At 44.2% G+C, this 16,134-nt stretch overlaps 1 protein-coding gene across 3 annotated transcripts in view; it reads left to right on the forward strand.

Annotated features, from left to right (window-relative positions):
• CA10 (carbonic anhydrase 10) overlaps positions 1 to 16,134 on the forward strand; it is a 454,702-nt gene that overhangs the window by 419,175 nt on the left and 19,393 nt on the right. For all 3 annotated transcript variants that reach the window (XM_045836822.1, XM_045836824.1, XM_045836823.1), the window contains one exon: positions 12,118 to 12,213. In XM_045836822.1, coding sequence (XP_045692778.1) covers positions 12,118 to 12,213 — 96 coding nt within the window. The remainder of the gene's footprint in view (positions 1 to 12,117; positions 12,214 to 16,134) is intronic.

Below are 16,134 nucleotides of genomic sequence, written 5' to 3' on the forward strand. Positions count from 1 at the left end.
ATTATTTCCCCCTTGCTACTGCTAATATGTGCCAGGTACTGTGCTGGGTACTGGGGACATCGTGGGGACAAATCAAAACCAGTTTTTGGCTGGATGAAGCTTCAAGTCCAACGAAAGTGATGGACATTGATCAGTCACACAATAAAAGTTGAAATAAAACTGTGATATGTGTGTGTCAAAGAGGAAAGGCACAGGATGCCCCGAGAGTGGATTACAGGAATCTCTCTCAAGAGGTGACCCTGGAGCTCAAATAGAAATTGGTTCATAAATAAGAGTCAGATACAGAGGGGAGGAGAAGGTGTTCTAAGCAAGAGAAATGGCATATGCACGGGCTCTAGGGAAGGAAGAAGTGTGGTGTGGAAGGGAGGCTGAAAGAAGGTCACCGTGGCCAGAGCATGTAGAACAAGGAGACTTGGTCGGAACAGCTGGAGGTCACACAAGGCTTGTGCTCAGATTTGGTCTCTGTCATAAAGGCGATGGGAAGCCACTGAGGTGTTTACGCCTGAGTGAGGCAGGTGGTGGCATTACACTCCGAATTCTGCCTGTGGTCCTCTGATACAGGGCTGCTGTTGCTTGAGTTCACTAGGGAGCTTCAGCTATTGGAGCATCACGCTGAGAAAGACAAACTAAGGTGTACATGTCAGGGTCTGAAAACACGACTGGTCTCCCCGCTGAAGTGTGAGGGGTGAGCGAGCAGCAACCTGGCACGCGCTGGGAGTCACCTCACTGCTACAGAGTGAAAACTCCGTTTGAGACCGTCACACCAGAGGCTGCTCCCAGCCTAACCAAGACGAAAACAGCTTCCTGTGGACTTGGAAGCTTGCTTGTAGTAGGCTGGCTCACTGGGTAAAGATGAGTACTCACCTTTTGAGAGCTGAGTTACTTGTCACAAAGACCAATCATTGTCGGGCTCCTCACATCCGTTATGGGACACAGAGGAAGATTTGCCTTTGATCCCAAGAGAATTCTAGGCAGAAACACAGCTCTTCTTCACCCTTAGAATGGAATCCAGACCCCCTAGCTTAGCCTGCCAGGCTCTCTGGGGTCTGACTCTGCCTCCCTCTTTGACTTCAAATCAGACCACTCTCCCCCACTTAGTAGTTGCTCAATAAACATTTGTTGAATGAATGGATGTAGGAATGACTACATGATCTTGGGCAAGACACAGACCCTTTCTGATCTCAGTTTCCTCATTTTTAAAAGAAATGGCTGGCCTGATTTTTCTCAGAGGACCCCTCTAGAATGAAGACTATGAGATGCAGAATCAGGACCATTCAGCAAACACTTGCAGCATCTCCTTTAAGCCAAGTCCTATGACAGATACTGGGGACATGATGACGGGTATCCCTGTCCTTGAGAGTTTTATTCAAAAGTAGAGATAGACACCAAGAAAATAGCTTCAAAATAGCACCTGGCTGGTGTGACTCAGTGGACTGAGGGCTGGCCTGCAAACCAAAGGGTTGCTGGTTCAGTTCCCAGTCAGGGCACATGCCTGGGTTGTGAGCCAGATCCCCAGTAAGAGTTGCGAGAGAAGCACGTTGATGTTTCTCTCCCTCTCTTTCTCTCTCCCTTCCCTTCTCTAAAAATAAATAAATAAAATCTTTAAAAAATCAAAGTAGCACATGGCTGTCAAACTCATTTTCACCAGGGGCCACATCAGCCTCGAGGTTGTCTTCAAAGGGCCGGATGTAGAGCTCCTTGCCCCTAGTTAAGGAGTAGTTACATTTATACAGTCCTACAATTACATTTGGTCCTTTGAAGGCAAGCAAGAGGCTGATGTGGCCCCTGGTGAAAATGAGTTTGACACCCCTGAAGTAGCATGATGCATGGGTGTGAACTACTCTGTAGTCATAGGAACTAGGCACAATCCCAGCTCTGACCACTTCCTTGAGCAAACAATCATTCAGTGGCCCATGACTCAAATGGAAGTAATGGCCCTAACTCATAGAATTTTGTGAGAATTAGATGAGGTGGTGTTATCATTGCTGGCATCATCTCTGGTACAAAGAAATGCTCAGCAAATGTTGGTGATGATCATCAACAAATGATGATGAGGATGAATGTCAACAATGATCCTCAGCACTCATGTGACTGTACCAGTTATATATGGCTCAGTGCAGCAATTTTCCACCTTTCTCATCTCATGGCACATAAACTAATTATTAAAACTCTGCAACACACCAAAAATATATTTCTTGCCAATCTGACAAAAAAATAGGTGTAATTTTGATTCATCTACACTGATGGCTATTGTTGTGTTGACTGTTGTCATTTTTTTGTTTGACAGTCTAAGGAAAAAGAGATCAGTGCATGTGTCAAAACTTCTTGCAGCCCAACAGTTGAAAATCGCTGGCTTCTGTATTATCAGATCACTCAGTACCTAGGCCATTCTGGTTGTAAAGTATTTTGAACTTGCCCCGGGATGAGAGCACCAAGGGAGCAGAGATGCTCACTGATGCTAAATGTCAGTGGTTCATGGATGGTGCCCTGGGGAAGCTAAGACCAGGGCTGAGCTATAAGGTAAAAAAGGGTAGGCAAGGCCTCCTCTGTCTCCATTTTGCCCTCCAGAAGCAGCCAGAGGAAGCTTTAAAAAATGCAGATCAGATCAATTGATGTCTTCTTAAAACCAGGGACTGTCTATTGCACTTGGAATCCAATCAAATCTCCTCACGATGGCCTGGAAAGCCCCGCATGAGCTGGTCGCATCTGAGTCACCATCGCCCTCCCCCAGCCATACTCAGACTCTGTGCACTGGCTGTGCTGTCTGCCAGCAGCGCACCCCGCTTTAATAGACCCAGTCTCCCCGTGCCTGACTCCTCTTCATCAGCGGAGCTCGGCTCAAATGCCACCTCTGCAGGGAGGCTTCACCAACTACATACTGACGCTCCCTCCCCCACTCCCCATCCCATTCTTCCAACGACAGCCATTCACTTTACAAGCCAAAATCTTGTTTGTTTCCTTCAAACCTCTTGGCGAGACATGAAATTATCTCTAGGAGGGCAAGGACTTCCTCCATCTTGTTGTTATTGGCCTCGGCACATAGTTGGCCCTCAAAGATGGTTTTGAACGAACAAATTCCAGGTCCTTGTACAGGACTGAGGTGAGGCAATGTGTCCCGGATGAGAACACAAGGTTAGCACTAACGCCACACAATGTGGAGTCATATCAGGTCACAGAGAACTTGGATCTGGAGAATGTTCCAGATTTTGGCATCCACCACATTGGAGCATCAGGAAAAGACAACAATATCACGTTTCTTCCTCTAAGACAGCCATTTCTCAGTCTTGCATTTCCAGAAAGCTTCTCTTGGAAGACGCCCATCTAAATTAATAAAGAGTCAAGATTATAAAATGATTTTCACTAATCCAGGTTTAGCTCTTTCCCATGGTAATTCCAAGCAGACTAGCAGAAGTCCTCAGGCGTCTCTTTAATGAATAGTTAAACTCGGTGTTTAATCAGCATGTCATCCTATAAGCCCCCAAAGAGTTTGCTCTTGTAAGCAGTTTCAGCACCGTCCCTGCAGTCTTGGTTGCCTCATGTACTTGCTTAGAAGGTCAAACGTTCAATAATTGATCCTCTATTTCATGTCAAACACTGATTACCTTGAGTAAACCCCCCAAACTGGGAATCAATTAAACTACAGCTTGTGCTTACCCACTTTTTTCAAAATTCTGACTTTGGAAAGTTTGGATTTTAAAATATTACCTATAACTGGCAAGAAGTAATCCAGAGACATCGCATTTAGAACCCACCTGCCAATGTGATGCTCTCTTCTTAGCATCTCTACGTGGCTACTCCCCAAGCCAAAATTGAGGGCAGGACAAGACACAGACCTCCTTCCCACAGACCCACCCACACCCATGCCCACTGTGAGTGACTGGCAGGTCTTAGACTCACACCACTATGCCTGGCGGAGGAGGAACCAAGGCAACACCTACGGCAGTGTGATTGCCCCCAACACAGACCTGAGAGGCAGGTGGAGGGGCAGCAGTGATATCTTACAGTTAAGCCCTACTGTTGGTACTTGAACTAGTGCAACTCCGCAGGCATCTTATCCTCTCCTCTTGCCTTTGATGACAAAATTGTGTTCTGACAGGTAGGAACAAGAAGTCTGACCACAGCCGAGCTGTCCCCTGGGGTCTTCTGGTGGTCCTGGCTGTTCTGAGGCCCAGGGAATCACTTTGTGCTCACTTGCCACACACCCGTGTACATTCTATAAACTGCCAAGTCCTGTGGGCTGTGTCTCTGCCTTAATAGCCACCACCTGCAATGACACCCTCCCGACCTCCAGCCCCTCCTGCTCTAACCTCCCTCTTCAGTCCATGCTCATTCTCTCACCCCCTGCTCAAAACCCTTCCGTAGCTTACAGCATATATTCCAGGACCCCTGTGATCTGGACTCAGCCTATCTTCCAACACACATGGTGCAAGCTCCCCTTGACCTAGACCAACTGAACTGCAAGAGGGGTGAACAGTCAGACAAAATAGGGTGCTGCTCACCAGTCAACAGTCTCTGCTAAAACAACTGCTAATGCGCATTCGAGCCCCTGGGGATTTGTTAAAATGCAGATCTTGATTCGAGGGTCTAGGATAGGGTTCAAGAGTCTGCATTTCTGACAAGCGCCCAGATGCTGTGGCTGCGGCTGGTCCCTGCACCGCACGTTGAGTAGCAAACCACTATGTGATCTTTTTAACGTCTAATTTGTACGTGTGGTGGGTGGAGGTTGGTGAGGGGATTACTGTAATCAAAATAGCTTTATTTTAAGATGATGTTAATTCTATAAAATCACCATGTTTGTAGATCAAAATGTCAATTTCCTATGGTTCAACCTGACACAAGAGGCAATCCATCAACCAACTCCTAATAGAAACCAAAGTTTATGGTATGAGAATTTTAGCCAACTCAACCTGGAACAGAGAGGAAGCAAGACTTCAGATCAGACTTCTAAATGTGTTAACCTGAGCTTAAAGCAGAGCCCACCTAACCCCTATACTCGCCAGCTCCTTTCTCATGGACCCTGGCTCCTACAGAATCCCACTCTGTGGGGCACCTAGGAGACTTCTTCCTGCCTCTTTCAGTCTTATAAGTTGAAGAGAAGGATCACTCCACTGGATTGCCTTCCACTGACTACTCTCCAAGGTGTAGTTCTCAGAACATGCTGAAATTTCAAGGCCTGCCTTGAAGCACTGGCACATGCCCAGGTGGCTTCGTAGGTCACCTGGTGAGAAGATCTCAGCAGATGGCAAGATGTGTTTTGATTCTCAATAAGAAGCTTACTCAACACTGATGGGAGGTGTGGCAGGTCCCCCACAGCTCCTGGTTCTCTCTCGTGGCAACACTTCTCCACCTACAGAGTTCTGGCTGTGTGTGTGGGCTGGAGGGAGGGAGGGAGAGGCAGTTGGTAATCACAGGTCTAAAATACCTGCCTGGCCCAAGTCCTGCACAGGCAGAGTGTATTCACCAGCCCCTTCCTGTGGTTGCCCTTCTGATGGCAGAGTAGCTGCTGTATAACCATCTGCCACCATTGGCAAAACTCACAAGAAGTGAAAAAGCAATAAGCAAATAAGATATTTCAAGAGCAGCAGGAGCACGTGTTCCTTCTAGGAGCAGCGCTACAGACTCAAGCTGTTTGGGATACTCTCGGGTTCGAGGTACCATCCGTCTGAGTGGGCACTGATGGGATACTGATGCTCATTAATCATGTTGCACTAGTCGTCCACTCCAACTGCCTTCTATCGGGAGAGCTTTTAACAAATACCAACTCCCTATTCTCACCCCCAAGTCAATTAAATCAAAACTGAGGAGACAGGCACAGGTAGGTTTTAAAAGCACCCAGGTGACTTTGGATGCACAGTAAAGGTTACAAACCACGGTGTTAAATGTTTTTTTTAAAAGATCAAGCAAAAGCACCTTTGTTGACCAGTGACGCTTCTCAACTTCTGAAACTTCAACTTTTTAAAAAATGCAATACAGGATGTTGTTAATAAGGAACATTCTCATACTTTCAGAGTTGCAAATCATTTTTACATGCATTATTAGATTCTCAAATCAGCCTGTGGGAAATGCTAGCACCATTACAGAAAGACATAAACTGGGCTTGCTGTGGCTTCGTTTACAAGAGACAAAAAAAAACCTGAAACAACCTGAAAGCTAGTGAGGCAATGGTTAAATACGTTATGGGGCTTTCATGCAATGGAGAATTCTACAGCTCTTAGAAAGGTTTCCATAGATGTCTACACATTGGCTTAGAAAGGTAGCCACAAACTATTTTTAAATTTTAAAACACCAAATTCAGGATCAGGATTATAAATTATTACATTTCTATTTTACTTTTTTCCTCACTCTTTTAAAAAATATATTTTATTGATTATGCTGTTGCAGTTGTCCCATTCCCCCCCCTCTCATTCCCCTCTGTTCTGTACTCTCCCTCCCACCCGCATTCCCACCCTCCATCTTGGTTCATGTCCATGGGTCGTGCATATAAATTCTTTGGCTTCTACATTTCCTATACTATTTTTAACCTCCCCTTTCCATTTTGTACCTACCATTTATGCTACTTATTCCCTGCACTTTTCCCCCCATCCCCCCACAACTCCCCACTGATAACCCTCCATGTGATCTCCATTTCTGTGATTCTTTCCTGTTCTAGTTGTTTCTTTGGTTTGTTTTTGTTTTGGGGTGATTATTTTTTAGGTTCAGTTGTTAATAGTTGTGAGTTTGTTGTCATTTTACTGTTCATAGTTTTGATCTTCTTTTTCTTAGATAAGTCCCTTTAACATTCAATATAATAATGGTGTGGTGATGATGAACTTCTTTAACTTGACCTTATCTGAGAAGCACTTTATCTGCCCTTCTGTTCTAAATAAGAGCTTTGCTGGATAGAATAATCTTGGATGTAGGTCCTTGCCTTTCATGATTTGGAATACTTCTTTCCAGCCCCTTCTTGCCTATAAGGTCTCTTTTGAGAAATCAGCTGACAGTCTTATGGGAACTCCTTTGTAGGTAACTGTCCCCTTTTCTCTTGCTGTGCCTAGGATTCTCTCCTTAATTTTAGTCTTGAGTAATATAATTATGATGTGCCTTGGTGTGTTCTTCCTTGGGTCCAGCTTCTTGGGGACCCTGAGCTTCCTGGACTTCCTGGATGTCTATTACCTTCACCAGATTGGGGAAGTTCTCCTTCATTATTTTTTCAAATAAGTTTTTAATTTCTTGCTCTTCCTCTTCTCCTTCTGGCACCCCTATGATTCAGATATTGGAACATTTAAAGTTGTCCCAGAGGTTCCTAAACCTCTCCTCATTTTTTTTAATTCTTGTTTGTTCATTTTGTTCTTATTGAACATTTATTTCTTCCTTCTAGTCCAAATCATTGAGTCCCAGTTTCCTTCTCTTCACTGTTAGTCCCCTGTACATTTTCCTTTATTTCACTTTTCATAGCTTTCACTTTTTCCTCTATTTGCAACCATATTGCACCATTTCTGTGAGTATCCTGATTACCAGTGTTTTGAACTGTGCACCTGATAGGTTGGCTATCTCTTCGTCATCTGGAGCTTTGATCTGTTCTTTTATTTGGGCAATATTTTTTATCTGCATATGCCTGTTACGTAGTAAGGGGCAGAGCCTTAGGTATTCACCAGGGTGGGGCAACCCACGTTGCTGCTTTGTGATACTGTATGTGGGGGAGGGGTCTGAAAGGGAACATGCTAGTTGCTCAGCTCTCTGATGGCTTTCAGTCACTTCTTCTCTTACCCACAAGCAAATTGGGCCCTTCTGGTGCTGATTCCCAGGTGGGTGGGTCCCACGTTCTAGGACCCTGTGGGTCCTTCCAACAAACTCTCTTGTGAGGCTGGGAGTTTCTCCTGCCACCGCAACCCCCATGGGTTTTTTCAGTCAGAGGTTTTGAGGCTTTATTTCCCTATGCTGGAACCTTGGGTCGCTCCCCAGTTGTTCCTCCCAGTTTATCCACACTCAAATGTGGGACTGCCCATTCCTCCTGCCACTACCTCCCGGTCCTCCAGCTGCTGCCTTGCTGTGAGTCCTCTCCACCTTGGCTGCTTGTCTCCACCCTTCCTACCAGTCTGGATGAAATGTTTCTTCTTTAACTTCTTGGTTGTTGGACTTCTATATAATTTGATTTTCTGTCAGTTCTTGTTGTTTTTTTGTTTTTAAGTTTGTTTTCTTGTCCTTCTTTTGGTTTTGCAAGTAGGCACAGTGTATCTACTCATGCCTCTATCTTGGTCAGAAATCTCACTCTTTTATTTTTAACAACTTTATTTGTGATATTGTTGACATGTAAAAGATTGTATATATTTAAGGTATATGACGTTTGATGTTTTTGTATGTTTATACATTGTGGAAAAATAGCCATAATCAAGATAAATAATACATCCATCACCTCCACCTAGTTACTATTTGTGTATATGTCTAAGAAGATTTAAGATTTATCCTCTTAACAACTTGGAAGTATACTATGTAGTATTGTTAACTACGGTCACCATGCAATACATTAGATCCCCAGAGCACATTCATTTGCGTAACTGAAACTTTGTACCCTTGGACCAACATCTCATTTCTCCCTTCCTCCAGCCTTTGACAACCACCATTCTATTCTCTGCTTCTATGAGTTTGACTATTTTGTATCAGTGAGATCATATATGTGTGTCTTTCTGTGCCTTGCTATTTCACTTAGCATGATGTTCTTCTGGTTCATCCATATTGTTGCAAATGGCAGGATCTCCTTTTCTAAGGCTGAATAACATTGCATTGTATATCTTCTTTATCTGTTCATCCATCAGTGGACACTTAGGTTGTTTCTATATCTTGGCGATTATGAATAATATTGTAGTGAACATGGAAGTTCAGATATCTCTTTCAGATCCAGATTTCCTTTCCTTTGGATATATACCCAAGAATGGGAATTCTGGATCATATGATAGCTCGATATTTAATTTTCTGAGGAACTACCATACTGTTTTCCGTAATGACTATACCAGTTTACATTCCCACCATCAGTGTACAAGGGTTCCCTTTTTTCCACATCTTCATCAACACTTGTTTTCTGTCTTTTTAATAACTATCTTTCTAAAAGATGTGAGGTAATATCCCATTGTGGTTTGATTTGCATTTCTCTGATGATTAGTGATATTAATCACCTACTCATGTACATATTGGCCATTGGTATGTCTTGAGAATTGTCCGTTCATGTCCTTTGCCCATTTTTTAAACAGGCTATTTATTTTTTGCTATGGAGTTGTATAAATTTATATATATATTCCTTGTATATTAACCCCTTATCAGCTGTATGGCTTGCAAATATTTTCTCCCATTCTGTAAGATGCTTTTTCAGTCTTTTAAACATTTTTCCTTTGCTGTGCAGAAGCTTAGTTTGATGTAATCCTACTTATCTATATTTTTTTTGTTGCCTGTGCTTTGGTGTTATAACCAAAAAAATTATTTCCAAGATCAATGTCAGGGAGCTTTTTTCCCTGTGCTTCCCTCTAATAGTTTTACAGTTCCAGGTACTGTGTAATTTATTTTGAGTTGATCTTTGTATACAGTGTGAGATAAAGGTTCAATTTCATTCTTCTGCATGTGGATATTCAGCATTCCCAGCATCAATTATTGAAGAGTCTATTATTTCCCCATTATGTGGGAAATAATGGTGCCCTTGTCAAAGATTAGTTGACCATAAATGTGTGAATTTATTCCTGAGCTCTGTATTCTGTTCCATTGGTCTATATTTCTGTTTTTATGCCAGCATCATACTGTTTTTATTCTGATAGCTTCCTAATGTATTTTGGAACTAAGAAATGTGATGCTTCTAGCTTAGTTCTTCTTGCTCAAGATTGCTTTGGTTATTTGGGGTCTTTTGTGGTTTATAGGAACTTTTGGATAGTTTGTTTCTATTTCTGTGAAAAATGACATTGGAAATTGATATGGATTGCATCATAGATTACTTTGAGTTGTATGGACATTTTAGCAATATTAATTCTTACAAGCCATGAACATGGGGTGTCTTTCCATTAATCTGTGTATTTTTCAATTTCCTTCATCAGTGTTTTACAGTTTTCAGTATCTAGGTCTTCTCTTCTTTGGTTAAGTTTATTCCTAAGTATTTTATTCTTTTTGTCACTATTGTACATGGGATTGTTTTCTTAATTTCCTTTTTCAGATAATTCATTGTTACCATATAGAAATGCTACCAATTTTTGTGTGTTGATTTTTTAAATCCTGCTAATTTACTGAATTCATTTATTAGTTCTAAGTTTTTTGTTGTTGTGGAGTCTTTAGTGTATTCCACATATATGATCATGTCATATGCAAACAAAGATGATTTTGCATTTTTCTTTCCAATCTGGATGTCTTTTTTTTCTGGTCTAACTGCTCTCGCCAGGACTTCTATGTTGAATAGAAGTGGCAAGAGTGGGCATTCTTGCCTTGTACTGGATCTTAGAGAGAAAGTTTTCAGATTTTCCCCATTGATTATTATAAGAGCTGTGGGTTTTTCATGCATCACTTTTATTGTGTTGAGGCAAGTTTCTTCTGTGCCTTTTTAAAATAGTTTTTTATCGTGAATGAATACTGAATTTTGTCAAATGCTTTTTCTGAGTTTACTTGAGGTGATCACGTAGTTTTTATCTTTCATTCTGTTAATACAAGTATATCACATTGTTTTGTATATATTGAGCCATCCTTGCATCCCAGGAATAAATCCCACTTGGTGATGGTGTATAATCCCTTTAATATGCTGTTAATTCAGTTTGCTAGTGTTTTATTGAAGTTTTTGTGTCTGTGTTCATTAGGGATATTGGCCTGTAGTTTCCTTTCTTGTAGTGTTCTTGTCTGGCTTTGGTATCAGGATGATGCTGGCCTCACAAAATGAGTTCCCTCCTCTCCTATTGTTTGGGAAGAGTTTAAGGCAGACTGGAGTTTAAAGTGGACTGGCGGACAGTCTTTGAATGTTTGGTAAAAGTCACCTGCAGAGCCGTCTGGTCCAGGGCTTTTCTTTCTTGGGAGAGATGTTTTATTACTACTTCAATTTCCATATTTGTGTTCATCTGTTCAGGTTTCTATTTTTCTTGGTTCAGTCTTGGTAAGTTATATATTTGTAGGAATTTACCCATTTATTGTTTTTAAGCCCAACATGTATATGTGTGTGTAATTTATAAGCACAAAAAAAACAGTCTGGAGGAGTAAATTCTAAACTGTTAGTAGTCATATTGTTTGGGCTAGGATTAGACAGAGGTGTGGGAGAGGACCTATCACTTTTTTTCTCTGTGTTTTGTTTTGTTACAAAAATTATACTTCCATGCTGTTTAAAAATCTATTTTAAAACCACAGCCCTAAGATGAATCTAAAGAGAGATCATAATACTCATTTTTTGGAGGAAACGATTGAGTCCCACTCAGGTGGGGTGTTACTGACGTGGCTCAAAATTGGTGGGGCGTTCGGTGACTATATAGGTGTGCTGTGTTTCACAAGTTCTTCTTTTAAAAAGAGATTTTTTTAAAAAATATTAGGCAACAGGGGAAAACCCATTTACTGGAATGCATTTCCAGGACTCCTTTTGTTCCCCACATTGGTCTACAGTGAACGAGGAAGAAGTTTAACCCTGCACAGTCAGATGACCTGGGCAGGCTGGTGCATCGGCAGCCTGAGACATCAGCTCTCTCTCCTTGAGGACCTAACAATTCCCTGCTCAGCCAGGGGCCAGGAGCAAGATTTACTCGCTGCCAGTGGCAGCTGTTGGTGCAGCATGCCGGCCCCTGCAGGGCAGTTCCACTCCTAATAAGGGAAATTCACTTTACACACACTTTAGGGGAAACATCCTGAGATGGAGCCAGAGCCAGATGGGCACTGCGCTTATGAAAGGCATGCTTGTTACCAGACAACATTTGCAAATATGTATGGCTATTTTTGTATGTGTGTGTATGCATGCATTTTACACACACACACACACACACACACACACACCTCAAAATCCCTTTGATTACAAGATTGTCTTTCCAGTTGTTCTATGACAGACTTTACCGTGTACCCTTATGGAGGGTGGATGTTCTGTGCCTCATATATTTTAAAGCTAGAGTGTTGTCCTTATTACTGCTTTTTCCCTCCTGCCAGGTGCAGCTCATCCACTATAACCATGAGTTATATACCAATGTCACGGAAGCTGCAAAGAGCCCAAATGGACTGGTGGTAGTTTCTATATTTATAAAAGTAAGTATCTTGCATTCTTTTATTCTTCTCCTCTTGCTTTCCCCACCCCAATCAGAATACCTCTTTACAGTCCTGCTGGATCTTAGAAATAACACAAAGGGTGGTGTACGTGCCCAAGAAAAACTGCAGGGTGGTGATTTCACATCCGTGAGATTTATGAAAAATGAGGTCCCTCTCAGTGAGATGCAAAAATGATGGTTTTCATTTCAGAGCATCAGGGCCCGGGGATTTGAGTAGCTTCTGTCCTGGAGGGGGTGGGGAAGAAATGTGCTGGATCCAGAAGCAAGCTTCAGGCCTCACCTCATGCAGAAAAGTCAGAACGATGGATAGGAGGGGGAGGGGTGGCCCACTGACACCCCACAAGATTGAAGCCCTGCCCATCGCTTGGAAAAAAGAGACCCAAGGGAAATGTGAGATGCCCTCCCCACCCCCGCGTCCCCCCGTCCCCCCCCCCCCCGCCCCCACTGCACAGAGCAGCTCCCTCCTGCTTCCGCACAAGGGCTCTGAGCACGCCCCTCCCCTCTCTTTCTCGTAAGCATCCCCCGGGGAAAATTAAGCAAAGATCACCAATGCTGACTTTATGACACTCTAGGGAGGCTCCTCATCTTCCTAACAGCCACCGCCCACAAATCTCCAATGAAGCCAGTTCTAATTTGTTAAAAGGTAATTACCGTTCACATTTTTGACAGATGGAGAGTGAAACAGGTATGTAAATGTAAAGGAAGAAAGAAAAAAAAATGGTCTTCTCAATTAGGAGGAAAAAGCAATGTGTGGCATTTGTGAAAGTTGGCAGTGACTGCATTAACCCCTTAGGAAGTTTGGGCCAGACCATTAGAGGAGGTGTCCCAGTCTGAACTTGAGAATCTGAGGAAGATGATCAATAGAAATCCAGCATTTGCCACTGTGGGGTTGGAACGGAGTTCTGGTGATGACGCCATCATTGTTCAGAGGAATGGGCACGGGGGAGCCCCAGGTACCACTCTCTCGCCCTCCCTGAAAGCATCAGGCTTTGCAACAGGCACTTTGCCTGCCTGGTCATCCCTCTTGATACTCCACACCTCCCCCTAAGTCCTCTCCCTCACTGGGGTCAGGTCCAGCCTTTCTGTGGTCTGGGCAGAGCTGTACATTGGGCAAGGGCATTTGTAACATGTTGCTGCCCCCTGGCCCCCAACCCCAAACTCCTCTAGTTTGTCATCAACAAAGAGAGGAAGGGGGCTTTGGGCCAGGGAAGCATATTTTTTTAGGCCTTTATAATACCTGATGCGACATCCTATGGAAATTGGTCCCGCAAGGCTCTGCTCTGCATCTCCCGGCACCATCACAGGCCTTGCAAGTTCCTGAATGCCAGGCACTCGAATATGTACTCGGCATATATTTTATCATTTAACCCTAATAAGTCTGCAGGGTGGTGGGCATTGGTGTTCTATCCTGCTAATGAGGTCAAGGGTCCGGGGACTCTTTGGCATTCCACCCAAGTCCATGTAGCTCCTAACAGCTCATCTAGGGAGGGAACCCAGGTCTTGCTTGACTGTAATATTAATGACCTCCTTCACACCATACACCTCCCCAGGAGAGCTGAGGAGAAGCAACTAAAAAGAAGACAGAAAATGATATTTAAAAACTTCCTCATCCCATATCCCTCAACCAGCCCCAGTTATGACATTGATAACCCCCTGGTGCATCCATCCCAGGCCACACTCACTAAAGGGAAGCCTGCAGAGATGTCACAGTATCGGGACACACCCGTCCAGGCACTTACCCCTCCCATGGCTTTTCCCAGGGAGTGACTCGACAGCCAATGCTTATCTATCGGTGGCTGCCTCAGCATCCGTCCCCGACTTTGCCTCACTTTGCTCAACGCTTCCGGGGTCATTGAGTGTCATCCTGGAAGTTCATGTGCATTACAGCTGACAGGGTGACTGACATGCCAGGAGTTCAGCCTCCTCAATGGCACACTACCAGCGTGTCTCGCTCCACCGAGATTATTGACGCAGGTCCTGGCTGCCTCCCTGCAGGTGGCTGGGAGGAACTCCTGCCCCTGACCCTGAGGTCAGTGAATGGGTGGTGGCTTGCTCTGCAAGGTCTCAGGCCATTTTGTCCCTTAGGGGTGCTTCCCTTGTTTTCCTGAACAGACCTGAAGCTTTCTGGCTAGATCTCAAAATAAATGACAGCATTCCTGTCTTTGTACAATGTAATCAACTTCCAGATGTCCCAGCTGTGACTTGTCATTCACTCACCTCAAGACACTAACTGAGTGTGGGGCACAGGCAGGCCCTGCGCTAGGCACTGGAACATGGAAAGGAGATGAACAAAGCCCTCGGCCCCTAAGGGCTCACAGCCTCTGCTGGCGTGCCCTCCCCCTGGTCCTCCCACCTCCCCTTCTCAGCTCCCTGCAGGGCAGGCAGGAACCGAACATGAGAGGCCCCACATCTGGGTCGGCTAAGCCCTGGAGATGTCACTCTGGCCAATAGCAGAGCCATAGAAGGGTCAGAGTTGTTGGTTAAAAATAGGAGACTTGTTTATCCATGGGTTTTACTTATCTCCATCCCCTCCTTGTCCCCCATCCTTCCCGTGACCACAGGGAACCGAGATTTGGCTGTAATTGCTGCTCAATCACACACCATTAACTTCCCACTTAAGCTCACTTATACCAAGTACATATTTTATCCTCTCACCCACGCAGCCAACACACTGGGGCCCACAAATCATCTGTGCACACTTTGGGAGGTTTTCAATTATTTTTAATCAGCTCAAAAGGGTCCAGTCCCAACATTGGCACTGCCCAGGCTCACCAGGAACCCCAGGCACCCAATTATGGGTCATAGCAGATTCCTTACGGGCCACGACATTGTATTTTGGCTCTCCTCCTTTCCCGGGGGCATTGGTATAGACAGGTGGCTTCAGGCTGTCTTTGAAACAGCCAAAGAGGATGAGAAAGTAGAAGTCGGGTTTGGCACTAGAGCCCCTAGGGGGCAGTAGTGTTTGGTTTGGGACTTCTCTTCATTCGTGGGCGGGCTTCTGCAAACACCGCTGAGCGCTGTCACTCACCAGCCTCCCTTTGGTGTGCACCCCAACACAACACACCCAGGGAGCTGCGGAAAAGTAGAGACACATGGCAGGAACACAAACAATCTGGGCTATTTCCAAACTAAAAATTACCTGTTGCTTGTCTAATAATAATCATCATCTGCTGTAATTTTTCCACACCTTAGAATAAATCAGATTTAAAATGTTGATGTGTCACAACATCCGATTAGTAGCTGAGGTGTGAATTACAGAGTGGAGCTGTGCTGAGCAGGTAGGAGAGAGATGCCTGGGATGAACAACGACACCTCAGGAAAGCAGAGTAAAATGGGGGTGCCGAAAAGCAGTGTCCACGCTTATGCGGGGGCACGTCACAGTCTCCAAAGGGTGGTCCCCTGGATTAAGCTCCTGGAACCTTGGCTTTTTCTCCCAAAGGAATTTGGAGACCTAAGGGCATGGACATAAAATGGGAACTGATCCCTAATAGGTACTTGGTAAATATTTACTGAGTGAATAGGTATGTGGATGGATGGATGGATGGATGGATGGATGGATGGATAGATGATTGAATGGTGTGGTGTATGATATATTTGATGTACGCATTGAAGAGCAGTTATATAATAAGTTTCTCTATTACTTTTAGAGATTTGTTTTCATCTCCTGACACCCCTGTTCTGTGTACTTTCTCACTCTCAACCTAGATGACTGTCCCCTTGCTAACATGTAACTCCCTATCCCCTCTGATGACTCCCCATCCCTACAGAACAACATGCCCAACATGACTGTCACAGCCTGACATATACTGGCCCCCACCTACCCCTTTAGCCTCACCTTCCACCCTTCCTCCATAATCTCAGCTCCAACTACAATGAAATACATGCCTGAGCATGGCTAATT

Source organism: Phyllostomus hastatus, unplaced genomic scaffold, assembly GCF_019186645.2.
Source record: "Phyllostomus hastatus isolate PE091 unplaced genomic scaffold, TTU_PhHast_1.1 phas_contig_210, whole genome shotgun sequence".
Taxonomy (NCBI): Eukaryota; Metazoa; Chordata; class Mammalia; order Chiroptera; family Phyllostomidae; genus Phyllostomus; species Phyllostomus hastatus.